Below are 21311 nucleotides of genomic sequence, written 5' to 3' on the forward strand. Positions count from 1 at the left end.
ACTGATTTTTGAAACAATTGTTAAATATTTGAAAAGTTGTTTGTAACAGCTAAACAAATAAAAAAAAAAAAAAAGAATAAAGTCTTGAACTAGTTCTTGTGTTTGAACATTTGGGGGAAATTAGCTTTATATAATACAGGGGAGGGATTTACCCACTGCAGGAGAAGGTCATCCAAATTACTAGTTGTTTATTATTCATTCATTTATGTTGTTGCTCATTTGCTGTATATGTTTTGATGTTTAGTGTGAGGGCCAGTTTGTTTGTGTTAGGAGTGATTCCCTTAGTTCTTAGAGCAGGTAGGGAACTCCCTAATAAAGTAGGCTTAGCAAGGATTTATTTACTTTTTCTTTCAATAAAAGGTTTAATTTTGAGAAACATACAAGCAGTTGTCCCCCTCACATTATTGACCCCTCACATAGAGCTGTGGTATGTTGGGAAAAGGCAGTAAACAATCTGGGAGAAAACAGAGACATTTTATGGATGCTACCTCAAACCAGTAGCTTAGGACTTTGGTTCCCACATTTTTCACTGTCGGCAACTGGTCTCACCTCCTTATTATCTCATAGTATGGAAAGGGGGTTGATACGATCAATCCCTTTGTGGTGTCATCTTGCTAACAGCAGAACTAGTACAGCTATTCAGAAGGTATTTGTATTGTATTTGTGTTTTATATAGGGCAGACCTAACTCAGGAGCACCAGAGCACTTTGCATACATTAAAGAAAACAAGATGGGTACATTTGCAAACCGTGGTAATCTGGGGCGAGTGGAACAAATATTTCACCTAGGAATTCCCTAAAAAGCAGGGTCTTAAATTCTTTTCTGAACTGCAGGAGCATTTGAGTGGTCCTGTTCGCATCAGGATGGTATTCCAGTATACTGGGTTATTTTAGGAGGAGGACTGTTGCCTGGTCATCTCACTGCGGGCCAGTTTTATGTCAAGCTTTTTGATGGTCTGGCCCCTGGTGGAGAGTGTGTTGCTGGTGGTGGTAAATTTGGCAACAAGATAGACATGCAAGAATTCAGCAGTGGTTGCCTTGTATGTGATGCAGGCAATTCTGAAAAGAATCCTGGTAGGGATAGGTAGGCAGTATAGGCCATGCAAAATGAGGGTGATGTGGTCAAATTTCTTGCCACATCATCCTGGATCACCTTGTGAGGGATCAGGTGTAAGGCGGGAGTCCAGTGAGAAGCACATTTTTCCCATCAATGTGTGCAATCACAAGGGCATATCCAACAGTTTGGAAGTCTTGTGGTGGAAGGAAGTGCTTTATCTTGAAGTGAAGTGTGAACTGTTAACAATCGGCCTGAGCCTTTTTTTTTATATGCTGCTGGAAGGAGATGTTAGTCTTTGATGAACCTGACGATGGAAGGGACATGTTTAGGAGTGAACCCTTGCATGTGCATGTCTTTCATCTAAACCTAGGTGATTTATTGTTTGGATGGGTGACCAAGGAGAACAAATTCCATTTTGGTTGGTTTAGATATGTGCAAGCCAACCACATTTAAATGGTGGCAGGCATTTCTGGAGCCCTTCGACTTTGTCGGAGCAGTTCATTCTGAGGTAGAGCTGGATATCTGCGTATTTGTGCAGAAAGATGTTTGGATCTCCGAAGAGTAAACCTAGCGGTTCTGTGTACAGGTTGAAAATCACTGGGGAGTATGTCGACCCCTGTGTAACTCGGCAGGGAAACGGGTGGCAGTCAGATCTGAAGGTGCCAATCTGAACAGCTTGGTGTCTTTCTGATAGGTAAGTGGAGAACCAATTGATAACCGTGCCTGAGAAGCCTAATTGTTGCACAGGAAGACTGGTCATAGTGTGGTGGTACACTGTATTGATGGTGGCAGAAAGGCCCAGAAGCACCAGGAGGCAAGAGCCCCCTTCCCCACAAGGCAGAAGGAGCACCAACCCTAAGAGGGAAACCCTGACAGTAAAAGCCTCTGAAGACCTCTGGTGGAAACATGACCACACTGAGATGGTCTGGTGTAGAGGAGGAGCTGTACTGCCAAGAGTGAAGACCAGAATACTGCTGACTGTACAGGTTCTGGAGAAGGATTGGAGCTGAAGAAGAGAAACACCCAGGGGGCAGCAGCAAACCCCTAGAAGTGGAGAATCAGTAATTCGGGAGCATACAAACAAAAGAAGCAGAATAGGAGTCTGAGGAATACCGGAAGTGTTGTGACACATATAAGTTAGCATGTTTATTCCTTAAATAGCTGCCGACATCCATGCCCACAGCAGTGATTTAGAAACAAAGATCCACCATGTTGTTTTAGGGTCTGTAATTCCTCCTAGCTGCCAAAGCCTTCTCTTGTTATGGGGAATCCCTTGGTCCCCATCAGAAAGTTCTTCAAAGACACTTTGTTGTCTGTTAATTATCTCCTTGTTGGTTGTACAGGAGTCTGATGCTAGATCCCGCCCCAAATGGGATGGCTGACTTGGATGCCGATTCGTCGAAGGGCCACACACCCCAGCTTCGCGTTTGCCATGATGAACTCCGAAGTGATTGCAGGTGACTTATGGCATGTGCTGCCTCAGATGCCAGGCTGTGTGCATTTCTGTATTACCTCTTTGAAATGATATATTATGTTATTGGGTTATGTAGAGCACAACATATGTCATGTTCATAGTCTCTTGACACTTTTAACTCTGCAAGAGAGAAGGCGTTGATAGGAGCAGAGAGTACAGGGCAAGATGGCAGCGGTTCATTGTTTAGCGTCTGCTGACTAGAATGCTCAGCCTTTTTTCATGCATAGGTTTTAGATATTTGACGAGCTATCAGGACAGTGATTGATGTGGTCTCCAGGTTGGTAATGTGAAGAGTTTGTGGTTGTTTGTGGTGTCTGTATATTAGGGTATTTTTAAGGCAAATGTGGGAAGTCCTGATGATACATCTTTGGTGTTTAAATTAAGTATACAGAGATGTGTCTTGTATGTGTGAGATGTATAAAGCGCAAACATAGCTGGGAAGCAACAAAGCGCTGTACATAGGGGATACACCCATGGGGTTACAAGTAGAAGTGCAAGGTTATGAGAGCAGCTGAAATTGATGGGAGAAGCAGGGGAAAGGTAGTTTCAGAGGAGGAGAATTAGGGTTCACTGGAGCACGTTGTGAGGTGTTCTTTGAGGAGTAGGATCGAGAGGTCTTTCATGAAGTGTAGGAAGGAGGGGGCCAGTCTTGTGTGTTGGTAACTTGCTCCAGAGATGAGGTGCATAGAGGGAAAAAGTCTGTTTCCTGTTGTTTCCTCTTGAAGTTCTTTGTTCCAAGTGTACCGATGTTGTGCCTTTTTGTGGTGTGATGTTCTCCGGAGATGGTGAGTTTCTTGGCCGGTTTGAGTGGTGTGTATTGTGGTGCTGATCATGCTAATAAATAGGACTGACCCAGACCCTCTTGCAGGGCAGGAACCAACCTGAAACATACCAAGTGCATTAGAGTCTGAGAATATATCAGAGGAGTGTAGTAACAACAAATCCCAAGCGTTTGGCAATAAAATGAAGAAGAGAAATAGCTTTAACATTCAAGGGGTTCAAAGATGTCTTTTTTAACAAAGAAATCAGCACTGCAGATTTCAATGCAAAGGAAACATGGCCTTCTCTAGCAAAGCACTAAGAAGAATCACCAGATTAGGAGCGCTGTCATACCTTGCCCAACAGGCCACTTAATAACTACCAGACATATTTGTTGTCTTTGTTAATATTGGCAGGGCTAATATTTACCTATATCCAAAATAACTTTCTTTTTTGTATCCCCATTAAACAGCCAAATCCGATTATTTTGTAGGAAATGTTCTCAGTTTTGTTATGAAAATTGAGGAACTAGAATTCCCCAACTAGCACAGCTCATCTTCTTCCATGAACCAATAATGCAAATAAGTTGTAAGCTAGGTCTGTTCTGGGCTATCTTGCCAATTGTACGCATTCCTGACCTGAAAGCCTCTCAGTTATGTATCCCTTCTATACGGACTGGCGAGAGATCAAATATTGGGTAGCAAAATGGTTCATAGCTCAAATCAGACGTCTTGGAAGAGGATCAATAATTTAAATCATAATCGTGGGATGAAGGAGGCTTGGGGCGGTAGGATCGCCCTTTTCAACAGAAGAACCTTAAAAGAACCATCGGTTATAATATAAGCCTGTGAGTCTGTGAGGATGGTGGGTATATGGGTAGATGCTGCAAGAGAAGACCAACATTGGAAGTGTTTTTAGAGAAAGGGTCGTAGATGTGTGAATCAATTACCCAGTAGAGGTAGCATGACCACAAAGAGCAAACCGCTGTAAGGATGTGGAAGGGAAGGAGGCGATTGACACACAGGTGACATGATTATTGGCAGCGACTTTCATTAAACAAATGAGGGTTGGAGAAATACTTTCCTGACTCTAACACTAAGCAGGGTTTCCCTGCCTCGAAATAATATTCAGTGTAGTCCAAAAGAAACAAGTCCACTGTTGCGTTAAAATTCCTATTTCGACTGGATTGTGTCCTCCCACGTATTCCTCATCTTTGATATCTCCTTCCAGCGCCAGCTGCTTCAGAATTTTTTTTCTCCCAGTAGACGACTCGTGCCCCTCAACGGCCTCTGTCCACCCTAGAGTATGACGTCACTACCTGTCTATATATAGCACACACTGCGCCCGTTTCTTCAGTTCAGTTTTTCTGCTGCACAGTTTCCTTTGGATCGGTTCATTGAATTATCATTTCAACAGTTCTTTTTTAAATGGATTTTAGAAATGCACAGATTGTGGGGCCAAGATGTCCATCACTGTCCCACACTGTGTTTGTCTCTGGTGTCTCGGGCTCAAGCACATGACTGATGACTGCGGTTCCTGCCAGTCCATGACTGGGAAGGCGCTAAAGGTGAGGAAGGGGAAACCCGCTTCGGGTAGGCCCTTATTGAAGTCCCCATTGACAACTTCTTTGAAGAAAAGATCTTCAGATGAAAAGTGCTTGACGGGGGTGGGAGAGATTCACCACCACGGAAGCTCTCCAAGAAACGCTTGCGGTCTCAAAGTTGTTCACGCCACTCGAAAGAAGGCCAAGAAAAGGCATTGTAAATCCATTTTGACGCAAAGTATCTTGCCCAGGTAAGTTGGCCTCCGAGGCAGAGTTGGAAGATTTATGCCTCCGTATGTTGAAGCTATTTGAGAAGGCGACTTCTCCTGCCCTTCTAAAGAGCTGAAGAAGGCCCATGACCCCATTGCACCTCGTAAAGCCGAGAGATTTAAGGTTTCAGCTTGCGCGCCCTTGAACTCGGCCTCAAAACCTTTGACCCCTCGAGTAGACTCAAAGCCCCGAGACAAGGAAATGTCTAGGCCTCATTCCTCTGTCACTCCATCGATTCACAGGTTGGGTTCTTCAATGTCGAAGCCTTCAGTGTCGTCAACAGAACCAGTGAAGGTTTTTAAACCTCTTCCAAAATACTTTTTAAAGTCAATGTCTTGTATTTTTGAGGAGCATGAGTCTTCTGACCAAGACGCCCCTCCTTTTGGCTTTCAGTTTGGTACCCCAAATGTCCCTGAGGCTCTGATTTTAGAGAAGTCTAGGGTGGAGCATCTAATAGACTCTATAAAGCTAGATGCCACTCCTGAGGTGGAGTTTTCTTCATCAGACCCTACTGAACATGCAGAGGCCTCTTACAGATCACTTGTGAATAGAGTGGCTGAGTACCTAGTATGGGGAAGGCCTGCCACTGTTAATCAGCAGGATGACCTCACTGATGGTCTAGATAAAGGCCTGCAAGAGGACCCTATCTTACCTTTTTTAATACTGCTTTAAAGAGCAGAGTAATGGCTAATTGGGAAGCCCCAGATACCAACCCTGCAGTGTGTAAGAACCTCACTAGGAAATACAAGGCATCTAGTGTGGATCCAGACTTGTTGTCCAATCATCCACTCCTGAATGTCTGGTAGTGCAGGCTGTTACCTCATCAAGGGCTGCCGCCTACCCGACTATTTCCACTGGACAGGGACGACAACTTTGATAGGCTAGCCAAGAGTGTTTTCTCTGCCAGCAGCATGGTGCTAAAATCCATCAATTCTACCTGAGCCATGGCTAAAGTGGATGTTATAGCTATGGTGGCGGAACATAACCCAGAAGGGGGGGAAAGGGATGGTTTCCTAAATATAATTAAGGACGGAAAGGAGGCCATGTGTGAGTCTCTGCAGTCTGGCCTTGATTCTCCCAACAGTGTCGTCAGGGCTATGGCTGCCAGTACTGTTTGGTGCTGTTACACATGGCTGCGTAAGTCTAGCTTTGCACCTGATGTTCAATCCAGATTATTGCACATGCCTTCCGATGGTTCCCATCTGTCGAGAAGCAAAGTAGATGAAAGTTTGGAAAAACTTCAGTCATCCAAAGCAGCAGCTAAGTTACTTGGTGCAGAGATAAGGCAACAATGGATAATGACTGGGTTTGGAAAAGCCCTGTCGTCTGGAAGGACGTAGTGTGAATACTCCATATGAATAAGTGGTAATTATTTCATATAAACATGGGTGAGATTCAATTTCTGTGGTTTTTACAAATATATGGTGAAAAGAATTGTTCTTGGTTTTTCGGTTGGTTTTCATAATATCATTTATTCTGGAGATATAAGCATCATAGTGGTGTCCAATGCATTTCAGTCTCGTGGACCATCTTCAGGGACCCATTTTTACAAAAAAATAACCAGATAAGGCAACTACAACAGACCTATCGGACTCCTCAAGGTTGGAGGGGTCACCCATTTTGACACTCTACATCTTTCGGAAAGGCAATGGGGTCAGGCCAGCCAAAGGGGCCAGAAAAGATTTCCTCGAGGTAGACAAGGTTTTGTTGGTAAGACCACCCAAGCAGCAACCTCTTTGCCAATGGCTACCACCACAGCTTACCCAAAATCCATGAGGCCTTAGTCCACAGGAATGTTGTGGGGGGGGGGGGAGCGGCAGGCTCACTCAGCATTTGGAAGAATGGTGTGACATTACTTTAGTTGCTTGGGCCTTGCAAACGGTAGCCCAGGGTTACTGCCCCCTTTCTCAAAAGGGCCTCCAGATCATCCACCAGGGAGTCACTCCCTCAAGGTTCCAGATCTGTTACTTCTCTAGGTGGTGTCCATCCTGCTGGAGAGAGGGCCATAGACCCAGTACCTGTAGCACAATGGAACTGGGGGTGGTACTCCCCATACTTCTTGATCCCCAAGAAAGACTGAGGATTGATACTCATTTTGCACTTGAGATACTTGAACAAGTTCCCCAGCAATGACAAGTGCAAAAGGTTACTCTTTCTCAGATCCTTAAGGCCCTGCAGCTCCCGGATCGGATGGTATCATTGGACCTTCAGGATGCTTACTTTCATGTGCATATTCATCACAAGCACGTGAAGTACCTCAGGCTCACCATTGGCAGTTCTCGCTTTCAGATTTGGGTTCTGACATTCAGGCTCAACCCCACCCTAGGGTTTTCACCAAATTGATGGCAGTAGCGGCAGCAAGTCTCAGGAGGGGAGGGATTCACATCTACCCCTACCTGGACGATTGGCTGATCAGGGCAGGTTCCCCCGAACAGGTCCTGAAACATCTCGGCATCAACTGCCACTCTCTCCACAGACTGGGCTTCTCCCTCAATTTAAGAAGTCCCACATGATACCTTTGCAAAAGTTTCAATTCATTGGACTGGTTCTGAATGCAAGGTTTTGACTTTCTTTTTAGTCTCAATCTCACAACCAACCACCTCAAATATCTTGTAATCTACTCCTAGCTTTGTGATTTTGTTGAGTTTTTTCTGTATTCGGTGCAAGGCCATTGTCAACCATCTATGCCTGAATAACTTCATAGACCTCATTGACCCTTTTAACATCCTCCTCATACGAGCCAGATGGCGGAATGACACACTCTGTGTCATCAGCATAATTTCTAAAACCAATGCTTTTCTCCTCCAGCAAGTTAAAAAGGGGAACTGTAAAAATGTTCTAGAACTACGGCGAAAGGCAAGCTCTTTGGGGCACTCCAAATTGCAACAATAATGGTAGGCCTCCGCCACTTCACTGCAGACCCTACCCAGTCTATTACTAAGAAATGAACAGATCCTGTTAGCTGCCTTAGCTGAAAAAGCGGCAACTTCTTTCAACCTGGTGATAAGTAGTGGGTGGTCCACCAAGTCGAAAGCTGCAGATAAATCCACTAACCTGAGTAGAGTTGTGTTTCCTTTGTTCATGATATGTAAAAGTCTCGACTCCAGGTCCAGCAGTGCTGTTTCAGTACCGCACCCCTGCCTAAGACCACGCTACCTTTTGTTTAAAATGTTAAAATCATTAAGACGTTCTAAAATCTGCCTATAAGCTACACAATCCAACATTTTCAATAGTAATGGGGTTAGTAATCAGCATTTGGTTAGACGGCTCCAATGGGCAATGGTCTGGCTTTTAAGTAAAGGGGACATCCATGCACTCTTAATTTCATCTGGAACATGACTTTCCACAAAAGAAGCATTGACACATTTAGCTAGAATCCCTAGCAAAGTGGCAGAGCATGCTTTAATAATAATAGAAGGGCAAGTATCCCCTTTACAATTAGTTGGTTTTAGATTACCAATAATATACGACAACTCAGCTTCTGTTACAGGACGAAAGGTAATCTGGGTCTTCTGAATAGGAATGTGTAAAATAGACTCTGATAGCCCCAGCATTATTTATTTATTTGTTGTGCATTCAGTTTTATAACCAGAATAAAACATACACAAATTCATCACAATCAAATTCATTTTAATACATTGAAATACATTTCATCATAAAAAATAACAATGTACACCATCACTCCTCAACAAAAATCATGCAATTAACCTAGTGCCTACAACCATAATCACACTATCCTTAGTCTACCAGGTTAATCATAGACAAGAATTGAAACGGGGACCTGCTCAACTGGTAAAGCATCTAGGACGAGCACAATTCCCAAATAACTTTCCCTGTGTTGTGTCCATACAAATGGGCAAGTTTTCTGAAGCAGGCGACAGGTTGGGTCGTTGAAGCTTTTCAATACAAAAAGAAGATGTTGGCGTGATTCTCTGAACAGAATCTACATCTGTCAGACTGGCAATCCCCCTTCCTCCACCCCCTTCCTCCATTTGACACAATTCACCCTAGTGGGCAAGATATCAAGCCTAAACCTCAGCAATGTATGTTCAATTTTCCAAGAGGGAAATTTACAAAGGTATTGTGCGCACACTCCCAATTTGCATGCCCAAGGGTTAAGTTCTGATGCCTCTCATGTCCACTCACTGTATCTCGTGTTCTACACCAGTCTGTACGCCCTAGTCTTTGTTTGTACACTCACAGAATTTCCTTTAGTAGGTCTCTGTCTAGTCCTCACTGTTGCACATTTTCAGCAGTTTTGGTTACGAGAATATTATCTAGTTGAACTGCGCCTTCTTTAACGTCCGAAAACAATGTATTCACTGGTGGAACTTTAAATTTATAACACAATAGAATTATCTTCCATACAATGGTGGCTTCAAGAGATAACAAGCCCAATTTGAATCTGATAACACGGCTAGGTATGGCCTGTGGTAAACTTAATACTCTCTTCCATAGGAGTCCTTCTAAATAATAAAAGTCCTCATCCAAAAAACTGATGTAATTCCGGACAATAAATCAACATGGGAACAATTTTAGCTTTATAAAATATTAAGAGGGATGATTGAACACTTTCCATATTTGGAAAGAAAATGTTTCAGCTAGGTCTTTGCCTTTAAAGCTTTAATATATAGCCTTTCTATTACCAATAATTTCTCATCGGTACTAAATATGTCCATACCAAGGTACGTCATTAATCTATGGGTTTTTCCAATATTTGGAAAAAGATAGTTTTTTGTACAATACTGGAAAAAGCTATTCAGAAATCTTTGGATTAACACTTTTGTACAATCCAGAAGAATATAGTCTGCATAAGTTATCCAAAAGAATTTTAGGTCCTAAGACGTTTGGAGCACCAACGGATGCAGACTTAAGATGCTCCCTCAGATCTGCCATGGATGCATTAAATACAAATGGAGACAATATGCATCCTTGACGAAAACCACTACTTGTCGGGATACTTGATAACAATCCCTCTAAATTAAGCCTGATCTTTAACGCTGAGTGTTCACGCATATGGATAAGAAGTGCCAATAGCACCTTTGGGAGGCCCCAGTTTGATCATTTCGTCCACAATTTGTTCCAGTTTACACAATTGATGGCCAGGGATAAATCTGCTGATACAATATACACCCCTCTGTAAACTCCTTCCCAGGCTAAGCATTGTACGTGGTTTAAGACCCAACCTGCCACATTGGTACCCGTACCTACCCTAAAGCCCAGTTGGTTGGGCATACGAATACCCTGCTGGGAAGCCCATTCATTAAGGGAGGGGAGCAAAATGTTAATATTTTAGAATCTGCGTCAAGTAGCACATATAATTTTCGGGCGCATCCCACGCTCCTTTCTTAAAAATGGGAACAATATGTGCCTCCCTCCAGGACTCTGGTGTAAGTTTTAAATAAACCACTGATTGGAAAAGATTGAACAGGGTCCTTGCCCATAAAACCGGGTCTGCTTTAAGAACACTGTTTCAAAGCCCATTAGGACCAGGGGCCCTATTATTACTATTGTCATATGATAGATTCAATTTTGATGACCAAATTCTAGATTCCAAGTTTTTAGTTTCAGACCCTCCCAGTTTGTTAAAGTCAGCTGGTTGATTATACAATTTCAAATAATGGTATATCCATGTTGATTCAAGAATCAAATTTGCTTGGACTACACTCTGGTTGTTTTCTTTCAATGTAATTAGTTTACGATAGTTTGTCGCCCTTCACCATTATACAAGCCACCATTTGTCCCCCCTCCTTTTTATAGACAAGTGCTTTTAAGGGTTTAACTCTATTTGTATATCCCTGTTTTGATTTTTTTCAACTCATCAACATTTCGAGAGGTAAATATTCCCCTCCGGGTGATCTTTTTATCCTCTCTCCTGTATTCCCTTGTGATGAATTGAACGACAGGGCTATAATCTGAAGATACACATTTAGCCAGAACTCTCTTTTCATCAAATATTTCCATCTCCAACTTCTTGTTAAATTCCTGTAGGTCAAACTGGGCCCAAATCAATTGGTTTGATTTTTACCCCTACTTACAATAACATCCTGCATTTTGTCCTTTAGTCCAAGATAATTAAGGAAACTAAATTCCACTGTCAATTTAACTTGATCACTAGGGGAGCCATTTCTTATCGTATAGGGTGTTTTCAGCTGCCCATAAATCATCAGATACAAAAATGAAGTCAATCCTAGATGATTTGGAACCACTCTTCCAAGTGTCCTAATAATAATTCCCTTTCTCCTGCTAACCAGTCAACGCACATAGGTACCACATATCACGGAAGTCCCATCATCTCTTCCCTTTGACATCCTTAAAAGTATCTTCTGACTGATGAGCCAAACACTCATTATTCTTTGTTGTTGCAGGCATTTTAATGTAAATTCCCTTAACCCATCTATCGGACCATTCTTTTCTTATCCTCTATATACTGCTTGATCCTGTCGAGCTTCCCCAGCAAGGCTGCTTGAATTGAGATACACCAGGCTGTATCTGTAATTGGACCATCCAGTTTGCTGCGACAGGGATCTTCTATTTCTTTTAGGACTTTACATCAGTCTTTTGATTCATACTGGGCCACCTGGATTCTGGTGACAAACATTATTTTTTTCATCTTAATGATGGCTTGTTTGAATTCTGTATGCCTCCAAATCCTTCTGATCTTTTGAGGATTTTCAGGTATACAGTTTTTTTTTTTTGCATTACTTTTAACTTTTGTAAATCCTGCAAAAACCACTTGTTTGGTTTATTTCTTATTACCACCAGCCTTGATTTGAGTGGAGCAAGAGTGTTGGTTGCTTTAGTGGTCGTCTCCTGGAAAGCTTTTACGATATCATCTACCTTGTCCAGACTCAACTACTGTCACCAACGGCGAGAGACATACCTCCATCGATGCTGGGGAAAGTTTTCTCAAGTTTCTTGAGGTTACCATGATTTTTTTAAGGCTCCCTAATCCTCATCTTCTGTTCACATATTATGTTCAACTGAACAAAGAAGTGATCCGACCAGGGACACGGGTGTGCAATAACATGATTGGTTTTAATATTCTGTGTGGCCGCCCAGTCCAGCGTGTTAGCCTTAATATGGGTCAATACCTTGACCAATTGGATAAAGCCAAAGTTATTCAGAGATGTCTATAGGATTTTTGCTACTGGATCTTCTTTACAGTCCAGCCTTAAATTGGCATCTCCCAATAGCAGGACTTTAGTATTTGGTTTTAGCATTGGTAATACAATGTTAATTAGTTGGTGCACAAAATCTTGCATAACAACTGGAGGTCTATAGACTAAAATCACATTCAGGGTAGTTTCAGGATTTGCACTAATATTTACTTGAAACATCTCACATCCTGGTGGTGCCATGATGCCTTTGGTGTCAGTGCGCTTTATAAATGCCTGATTGATCCTTGTATATTTTGAATATCAACCTCCCATACTTCTAATTCCGACTTAAAGATGATGGCCACTCCCCCACCATTACCATTCAGCCTATCTTGACACACTAACCCATACATTGTGGGAATGGCCAGTGCAATGGTAGGTCCTGCTGCAATGGTAGGTCATGCTGCACTATGTAGCCAAGTTGCAGTCAAAGCACAGAGATAATTTGCTGTTCCATTATATAAAATGCCACTTCCATGGCATGCTTCATCAAAGATCCAGTATTGAGCAACACTGCTTTTAAAACTGTCTTGGGAATATTTTCTCTGCCTATATGGGTCACAGATTTGATTATCTCTTCAACATCTCTTCCATTAACCACAAAGACAAAAGGCAATTTGTTTAGCTCACTCTGCTGTGTACATTGTGTAGTATGGGATACAACATCTGCAGTGTTAATCTAGTGAGGTCATTGTCTCCCGTATTTACCACTTTTTCTTCTGCTGTCACTCCTCCCCTGTTAGGGCTGGTGCCACCTCAGGCGTTACCTCTTTTATTAGGTCATTACCAGGGGATGCATCTTCAAACATCCTCCAGAGATCCAATATTTCACGTCTGTTTCGAAGCTGCTTACGTCGGTACTTTGCTAACAGGTGGGTTGTCACAAGGTCTAACACTCTTATCAAATGACCCCCCTTCCGGCCACACTTGGGATGCTCCCTCTCCTCCCATGGCTCCCCTGGTAACGTGAGTGTGTGTGTGTGTGAGTGTGAGTGTGAGAGACAAATACACTTGAAAAAATACTTCTGTTTACTCTGGCAATACTTCAACACTCACTGTATATTTATCACAAAAGACCTTGTTACTTACACCTCTTTGCTTCTATATGAACAACAAAGAACACATCTTCAATACTTCTCACATGGATGCCGCACTTACATATACCTTTTGAACGTACCAACAAATTGATGTTGACGACAGTTAACACATAACATGTATTTTGCTTTGGTTCCAATTATACTCCTGCCCTATCCTAGTCGCACTTATCCATATTATATCCTCCCATTCACTTTTCTTGCCCCTGTCCCCCTTCCCTGGGCCCCTGTGGGCCGACTTCTAAGAGTTATTCTTGCCAGAAAAAGAATTTACTAAATTTACTAATATTTCCCGAGTCTCCCATTATTTCCTGCACTGGTCGAGACCATGCTATGCGGCGCCGCCTTCTACCCCCATTCAGAGCTAGGTTCCCGTACTCTTCACGTATTCCGTTACCTCTGTATTCACAACCTAATGGCCATATAAAGAAAAGATGAGAAAAAAGCCTATCAATTACACTCGCACTGTCCCTAGACCCAAAATATGACTCCCTATTATGTTACTTATTGCTATCCTTACACCACTTATATTTCCCTTCTTTGAGGTTCTCGCAACCAGTACTCACGTGTCCAAGGGGATCCGAGAGCCTCAGTTCACGGTCCATCCACAGTCGGGGCCGCACCCCAACCAAGCCGTGACCCGCCCTGGCGAGCAGTCGAGTATTTGCAATGCCGGGACCTTTGGAACCTCTTCTTTTGTGCGCCCACTGGTCAGCCGCAGGAGGCAATGGTTTTGCTGGGGGCATCCCGGATCTCGCCGCACGGCACTGGGGTTTCTCTCGGTGCACCCTCGATCACGTCCCAGGGGTCACCAAGTAAAAGTACTCACTACCCACTATACCAATAAAATTTAGAATAAAGGACGCATCCCAGTAGGGAATGAGACCACGAGAGATGATTGCCAGTTGTCAAAGATTTATATGAAATTCAGCATCCAGAGAACTCTTGCTGCCTTGAGAGCGCTCTGGCAGACAATACAATACAATGTGTTTTTAAAAGGTTACAGCGTCATCAGTGATGATTTCCATACAGCCAGCAAGTTACAATATCATTGGTTAGAAGGGAGGTGCACATATAGTTCTTTATGGGTCGGCTCCACAGGATTGGCCGATGACTTGGCGGGAGGTTGGACATCACGTGATTCAGCTGGGCCGGTCCGTGCGAGGTGAAGGTTAGGCCAGGTCGGAGAGGCGGCTGGATCTCACTAGCTAATCTATACATTTATTCTAGACATGCAGAAAACAATAGGCATCAAAATATCTTTGAATAAATCTTAGAGGCTTTTATGTTGTACATACATAACTGCATCATCTCACATTGGGTCAAGGGTGCGGGGGTCTTGCCTTTCTGTGATAACCTGAGGACTGGGCTGGTCTGGCACATCAGGGCGAGGCGGGCAGTGGAGTGACACATGTGAGTTTAGGACGGGATATACTGTGACAGGAGTCTGGGTTTATTGGGGGCACTCTGGGGTGGTTAGCACAGTGGGGGCACACTTCTGTTACATCAAGAGAATACATTAGGAGGGCACATGGTTACACAAGCAGTCATTTTCCAACAGAGAGGGGTGTAAGAGCAGGTTTGTGCAGATGGTTGAGCTAGAAGTCATGGTTCAGGCCGGTTCACACACAGGACAGTGATCTCAGAGGAGAATGATATGATACATAGTTTTAATTGTATCAGTTAGTTTTAGCGCATCCGCGAGAAAGGGACTTGAGCGCGCAGAAAAGGTTGGGCGGTTGGTGCTCGCTGGGCACAGCGCTGCAGAGGGGAGAGGAGACTTTGTATTGCAGGATTGTGGCCTAGTCCAAAGATGGAGTCGAGGGCACACAAAATGGAGTCCAAGTGTGTCTTGCAATAGCCCCACCTCTGCTCCAGCCGAGGTCTTATTCCTCATGGCAGCAGAAGGGCGATGGAGGCGTCCCCCACTAGTGCAAGAGCAAGAGGTTAATTTCGTGTAGAATGTATAGGGAGTGCTAATTCGCTCCTACCTTCCTTACACTAGTTTCCATAGCTGAGTGTGATTCCCACTGCAGAGGAACAGTATCACCAGGACATTTACTGGCCACAGGGCATTTTATTTATACAGACTCATTAATATGAGTGCCCCCAGAGAATGCAGCCCCTGCTAAATAGTGGGCTAAAATATCAGCTATCTGTGTTCACTCTTGCATGTAACCCTCCTATACCACCTTTTACAAGGAGAAGGTTGTTTTGAGAATCCATCCTACCTTTCTACCTAAGGTAGTTTCTGAATTTCACCTTACTCAAAAAATGGTACTACCTACTTTCTACCCACTCACGGATCCCTACAAGGAAGAAGAGATGCTTCATCGTCTTGTTCCTAGGAGGGCCTTGAGTTTTTACATCTCCAGGTTGGCTAAACTGAGACAAGACAACCATCATTTTCTGGGTTACGCGGGCCATAGATTAGAACTAACTGTGACCAAGCAAACGTTGTCCCTCTGGATTAAATTATGTATGTCCGAATGCTACAATTTAGCGGGTAAAAACATTCTTAAAGGCTTACGAGTGTACTCAACCAGGGGTGTGGCCACTTCATTGGCCTTACAGAGAGGAGTACCGGTCCAGGACATCTGTGCTGCTGCTACTTGGTCCTCTCTGCATACATTTGCAAAACATTATTGCCTGGACTCTGCGTCGGGACAGGATGCAAAATTTGGGAACGCTGTTTTACACAGCGTTAATGACAAATTCTTGTTCCCACCTCCCACCTCCTACATCATACTATGAGAGTGTATCAAAGATGAGAAATACAATAATGAGGACTGGAAGATGGTGGGTGATAATATCGTGTTTTTTCTGAGACATGCAAGTGGGGATATAGTTCTGGAACATGCTTGAATCTCCTAAAGTTGCAGCTAGCTAGCTGGTGTGACTTCCCTACACATATGCTTAGATCTGTTCCATGGCGGTGAAAGAGGAGAGGCTTTCATTCCAGGGCTTCCCATCTGTTGCAATTGCTCTTCAGAGTCATTTACAAATTCCTAATATGAATAATTCACAGTAAGAGCAGTCCTTCTTTTGTTGTTGATCATTTTAGGTCAATAGGGTGCTGCATAATTCATCAACCTGTCCACCTTTGGCCTGTTGACTATGGGTGCATTTTCTATTGATGTTGCCAGGCGTTTAAATATATACAGGAGGTGGAATGAATGCAACGACTAAAGTGAGATGCTCTGTATGGTGCAACAGAGTACAGAGATTACATTCAGATGTGCACTATGTACTGCAGTCAAGTTTACTTTTTCTCAAAGTTCATGCAACTTCCTGGATGGATGTACCATTAGGAAAGGGAATGGGTAGTGTTTGGATGTTCGGGTTTCTAATAAGGTGTCTATATGTTACATGACATCTTGGGTGCTATTGCTGTTTGGGTGATTCACTGGGTTATGTGATATGAGGGTTACTAATTGGGAAGTGGGGAGAAGACTAATGTTGGAAGGAAGTGTTATAAGGGGTTGGTATTGTTATACCTGGAAGATTTAGGATGCATGTATATAGAAGTTACTCTAGCCGTACTATAGGAATATGATCTGTGGGAAAGTTAAGGAACTGTGAATTTTGGACCAGTATGTTATTTGAGATTTCATTGGATGTAGATAGTTGTCTCTTGAAGGCGGTTGTGGCTGGGTTTGGTTATATTTAAGGGGTAAATGGGATTGGTGAGGATTAAGAGATGTGGTGTTTGGAAATTCTGGAATTTAGCTGGGAAAGATGTTGATAATTATAACTTTATTTTTTGGGCATGGGTTTCTGGTAAGTATAGTTATATGTAAAATATTGGTTGTATATATGTTAGCTCATGTATGGCTGATGGCTATCAGGCTTTACATGGGAATTACTCTAGACTGTTCTATGTGAGTGTATTTGTGTATGTTGTGGTGTTTCATTTGTTTTTTTTTGCTCTCTTTTTTTCTTTTTCCTCTCACTTTCTTTGATACACTGTGGATAAATTTGGAAATCCTTGAGTGGCCTATTTGGTTAGGCTTCATTGAAGGCAAGTTGAAGTAGAAGTTACATTATGAATCCATTTTTTATTTCGTGGAATGTGAAGGGGGTGGGTTGTGTAAGTGAGCAGTCTGCGAGATATTTCATTAGTTCTAGATATTCAAGGGTAGTAATTATGATTCCAGGTCTAGAGGGGTGAGCATTCTGTTCAGGAAGGGGCTGCTGATTAAAATATGGAAAACAATAAAGGATGATGAAGGTTGTATACTACCACTTGATATACTTTATGATGGTAGGAAGGTGACAGTTGGGACGGTATATGCACCATGCTCTCCAAGTGTGCAGTTTTTCGCTTCATTGAGTAGTCTACTGGATAAAATGGAAGGAGATGAGGTAATCTAATCTCCTTCCACTTTCCTATCTCTGACCACGCTCACAATTTAGGCATTCAGACAGACCACTGGCCTCAGGTATGCGTTCGTGTGTGCCCCAGCTCCAGGTTTTTTAAATTAGTTTCTTAATTTCACCCAGTGCGAGCCTCGTTGTCCGCACTTGCCGCTTGAGCCTCCCTCTCCCCGGTCCCACCTCCTGCTCCCTCCCCCCAGCCCTGATTGGCTTCTCCCTCGAGTTGTGTTGCAGGGTGAAGGCGAGCGTCCCCAGATAGCACGACCCTCCCCGCAATGAGAGGCAAGAATGGACTCTCCCACAAATGGGAATAAGGGTGCGGGTGAGCTTAAGGGAAGCTTTATCTAAGTCAAAATAGGGCATGCAAAGAACTCTGCAAACTCCGAGAGCGCTCTGTCTGACAATAGCAAAGACAGGCGTTTTTATTTACAAAAAGTGTCATAGGCACCTGTCATAGGCACCTACACACTATAGGGGTCACATGTACATGGGGATTGGGTGGCGTCGACTAACTATATGTGCAGCCGTGATGCGTCTCTCCGTGGTTGGTGGACACCGCCGGGTGCCAACGTGGGGTGGGCAGGTCAGCTGGGCTCATCCGGGAGGCGCTGTTCGGTCAGGCGTGGTCAGTGTCATTGATGGACGTCTTTCTTGGCTTTCTGCCCTAAGGGCCAGGCACACCCCATTCATTCAATGCTGCAATGTCAGTTGTCCTGTAAATCCTACAATAGGTTATTCTACAGGTTAATATAACACAGGAGCAATGCGCATTAGGTGAGGTACTTTGGCGATACATCAATACAGGGTTGCTGTTATCCTGTTGACTAGGTATCATAGGCTACGGTGTCGGGTCTCAGGGCATGGGGTAAGCTGTCCAGGCTTTGGGTCTCGTTAGAAGTAATGACGGATGCTTTTACACAATGTTGGTACAATATTAGATGTCTTCTTTTACAAGCGTCATCAATCTGGGGTGAACTGATGGGTCGTGGGACCTATGAGGGGGCACCTCTGGCCTCTGGTTATGGCTGGATTTTGCTGCTGGGCTGTAAATAATTCAGGTGGCTGTTCGTGGCCATGTGCGCTGCGGGGGAATCATGAATGCCTGAAACGGCTCTAGCCGAATTGGGAGAGGTGAGGCGGTGTCGCTCGGGCCTTTGCTTTCTCTGGCAGGCTTCAATGGGAAGGGAGGAGAGGTGGCCTTGGATATGCCCACAATGATAGTCTTCTAGCAAGCTGCAAACTGTAAAACTAAGGGATTCGCATAATAAAAAATGGCTAAGGGGTCACACATCTATAGCATTTCCAGCAGTATATATTCATTTCAGAATTCGTTAACTATATCTACAACTCCATTAGTCACTATAGGGTAAGTATTTGCAATATTAGCAGTTTTAGCATCACAATGTAAACATGATACGCAAGGTAGCATTAGGGTTGGTGGAGCACGCAGGAGCAACAGACCAACACGGTTGACAGCAGTAATACACATTAAACCTGTACATTTGCACTTGATGGCATTCTATGCAACTTATTTACATGAGCTCACAATACTGTCGCACTTGTGTTCCTTTGCACTCTAGCAGCACCAGTGTAGTCATGACATAAGCACTTGGTATCATTCACTTTACATTACCCCTAGAGAGGCACATAATAGGAGGCCAGGGACCCTGAGTGTATTGTGCATACTGAGGGGGTTTGGATATTGTGACCATGTGGTCGCACAATGACACATTCTTCGGTTCGTACAGGGTTTGTAGATTTTTGACACGGAAGTCGTGCATGAGGGATATCATTGAAATGCAATATATATGCATATATGTATTGAGCAGTTTCCTGGTGTGGGATTAAGGCTTTTGTTTCATCGAGGGCGGTTTACAGTTATTTTCCAAGCCAGCCCCGCTGCCCGGGTCACGCTGAGGATAATGATCTGCGGAAGGTGAAAGATGCAGTGTTTGCTCTAACACTAGCTCATGTCCGACTGGTCGTGGGAATGGGCTTTCAGCGGATCTGCCAGGGAGCGGAGGCAACAGGGTAGACGAGGACTCTCTAAAGGTGGGGGCTGTGCTGCAGCACACAAGGAGTCATGTCTTAAGATGGCGTTCTGGTTTTCAAAATGGTTTCCTGGGCCTAGCCTAATACAGTATGTTTAGTCGATGTGTCGGCCAGTGGTCCACCCACCACCTGGGCCCTGGTGACAGGGGGGGACATCACAAGGAGGGGACTGCAGGGGCGGGGGGGTCTCTTTGACCTGTCCTCCCATATAAGGGCTTAACCCGCAGCGCACACTCTTCCTGGGCCATTTTAGACCACTGGCCTCAGGTAAGCGTTCGTGTGTGCCCCAGCTCCAGGTTTTTAAAATAATTTTCTTAATTTCACCCAGTGCGAGCCTCGTGGTCCGCGCTTGCCGCTTGAGCCTCCCTCGCCCCGGTCCCACCTCCTGCTCCCTCCCCCCGGCCCTGATTGGCCTACCCCTCCTTATCCTGCACCTGACCCGTGCAGACCTCTGCCCGGCAGCACCTGCGGCTAAGGGCCCCAAGGCAAAGGGCGGGTCCAACATTGGCGGCTCCATGATGTGTCTGCAGGTGTCCGCAGGGGAAGCCAGTGAAGCCAGCAGCCAACAGACACCAACAAAAACTGTGAGTGTGGCATGGGTGGGGAGTAGAGCAATTACTCTGCTCCAGAAAACCCCTGCCAATCTATGTTACCTCCCAATAACATAGACTGCCATATACTCTCATCAGGTACACTCAGAAGGATTTGTGACCACCAGACTGAACTTATTCATGACAGGATTGTAGAAGTTGCCTTGCATTACATAGTAACATAGCTGTCAAGACCAACACGCGCCGCATTTAGATAGAATTGTAAATATGGGCCTGCGTTGCATCTAGATAGGACTCTAAATATTAGCATGTCCACACTTAGACGGAATTGTGAATATTGGCATGTCCACACTTGGACAGAATTGTGAATGTTGACATGCCCACACCTAGATGGAATCCTAAGCAATGGCCTGCGCCGCATCCAGACAGAGTTGTGAGCGTCAACACGTGCCACACTTGGATAGAACTGTGAATGTTAGCATGCTAAAGGTCAGGTAACCCACTAACCAATATAAGCTCAAACTCTGCATACTTATCCCACTCCAAAAACTCACACAACCATCTCTCGCACAGCAAGCCGCACGCACTTCACAACACGGCAACAACACATAAGCCGGAGCAACAGCACATGCGGACTGACACCGATCCAATACCCGCACCAAAGCTCAGTATCTGGTGTATACCGAGCTGAAGCTGCCAACAGAACACCACTCCTCTCACTAGCCTACTCCCTCTTCCCCTTACTAACCCTTCCCACCTTATCATTTGCAGATCCACCAGAGCGCCTGGGGACCAATTCCGTTGGTGACGGTGCGCGGTACACATACCTTTAACATTCACTTTGACTCCTCTCTCACTTTTTCCGATCATATCTCTCTCACCTCTCGTGCCTGTCGCTACCACCTCCTTTAATATTCGCAAAGTCCTCCCCTCTCTCACTTTCCATGCTACTAAACCTTTAATCTCCTCCCTTAT

The 21311-nt window shown here is 44.2% G+C and overlaps 1 protein-coding gene across 4 annotated transcripts in view; it reads left to right on the forward strand.

Annotated features, from left to right (window-relative positions):
• The window catches only part of FTCDNL1 (formiminotransferase cyclodeaminase N-terminal like), a 286417-nt gene that overhangs the window by 86595 nt on the left and 178511 nt on the right, over positions 1-21311 (forward strand). The window contains exon 1 of one of the 4 annotated variants that reach the window (XM_069615802.1): positions 2421-2513. The exons of the other annotated variants lie outside the window; for them this stretch is intronic. Within the exon in view, the coding sequence (XP_069471903.1) occupies positions 2426-2513 (88 nt within the window). The 5' untranslated portion in view covers positions 2421-2425. Of the gene's footprint in view, positions 1-2420; positions 2514-21311 lie in introns of those variants that run through there. 4 annotated transcript variants of the gene reach the window in all.

This window comes from Ambystoma mexicanum, chromosome 9 (genome assembly GCF_040938575.1).
Source record: "Ambystoma mexicanum isolate Mex_15411 chromosome 9, UKY_AmexF1_1, whole genome shotgun sequence".
NCBI classification, from domain to species: domain Eukaryota; kingdom Metazoa; phylum Chordata; class Amphibia; order Caudata; family Ambystomatidae; genus Ambystoma; species Ambystoma mexicanum.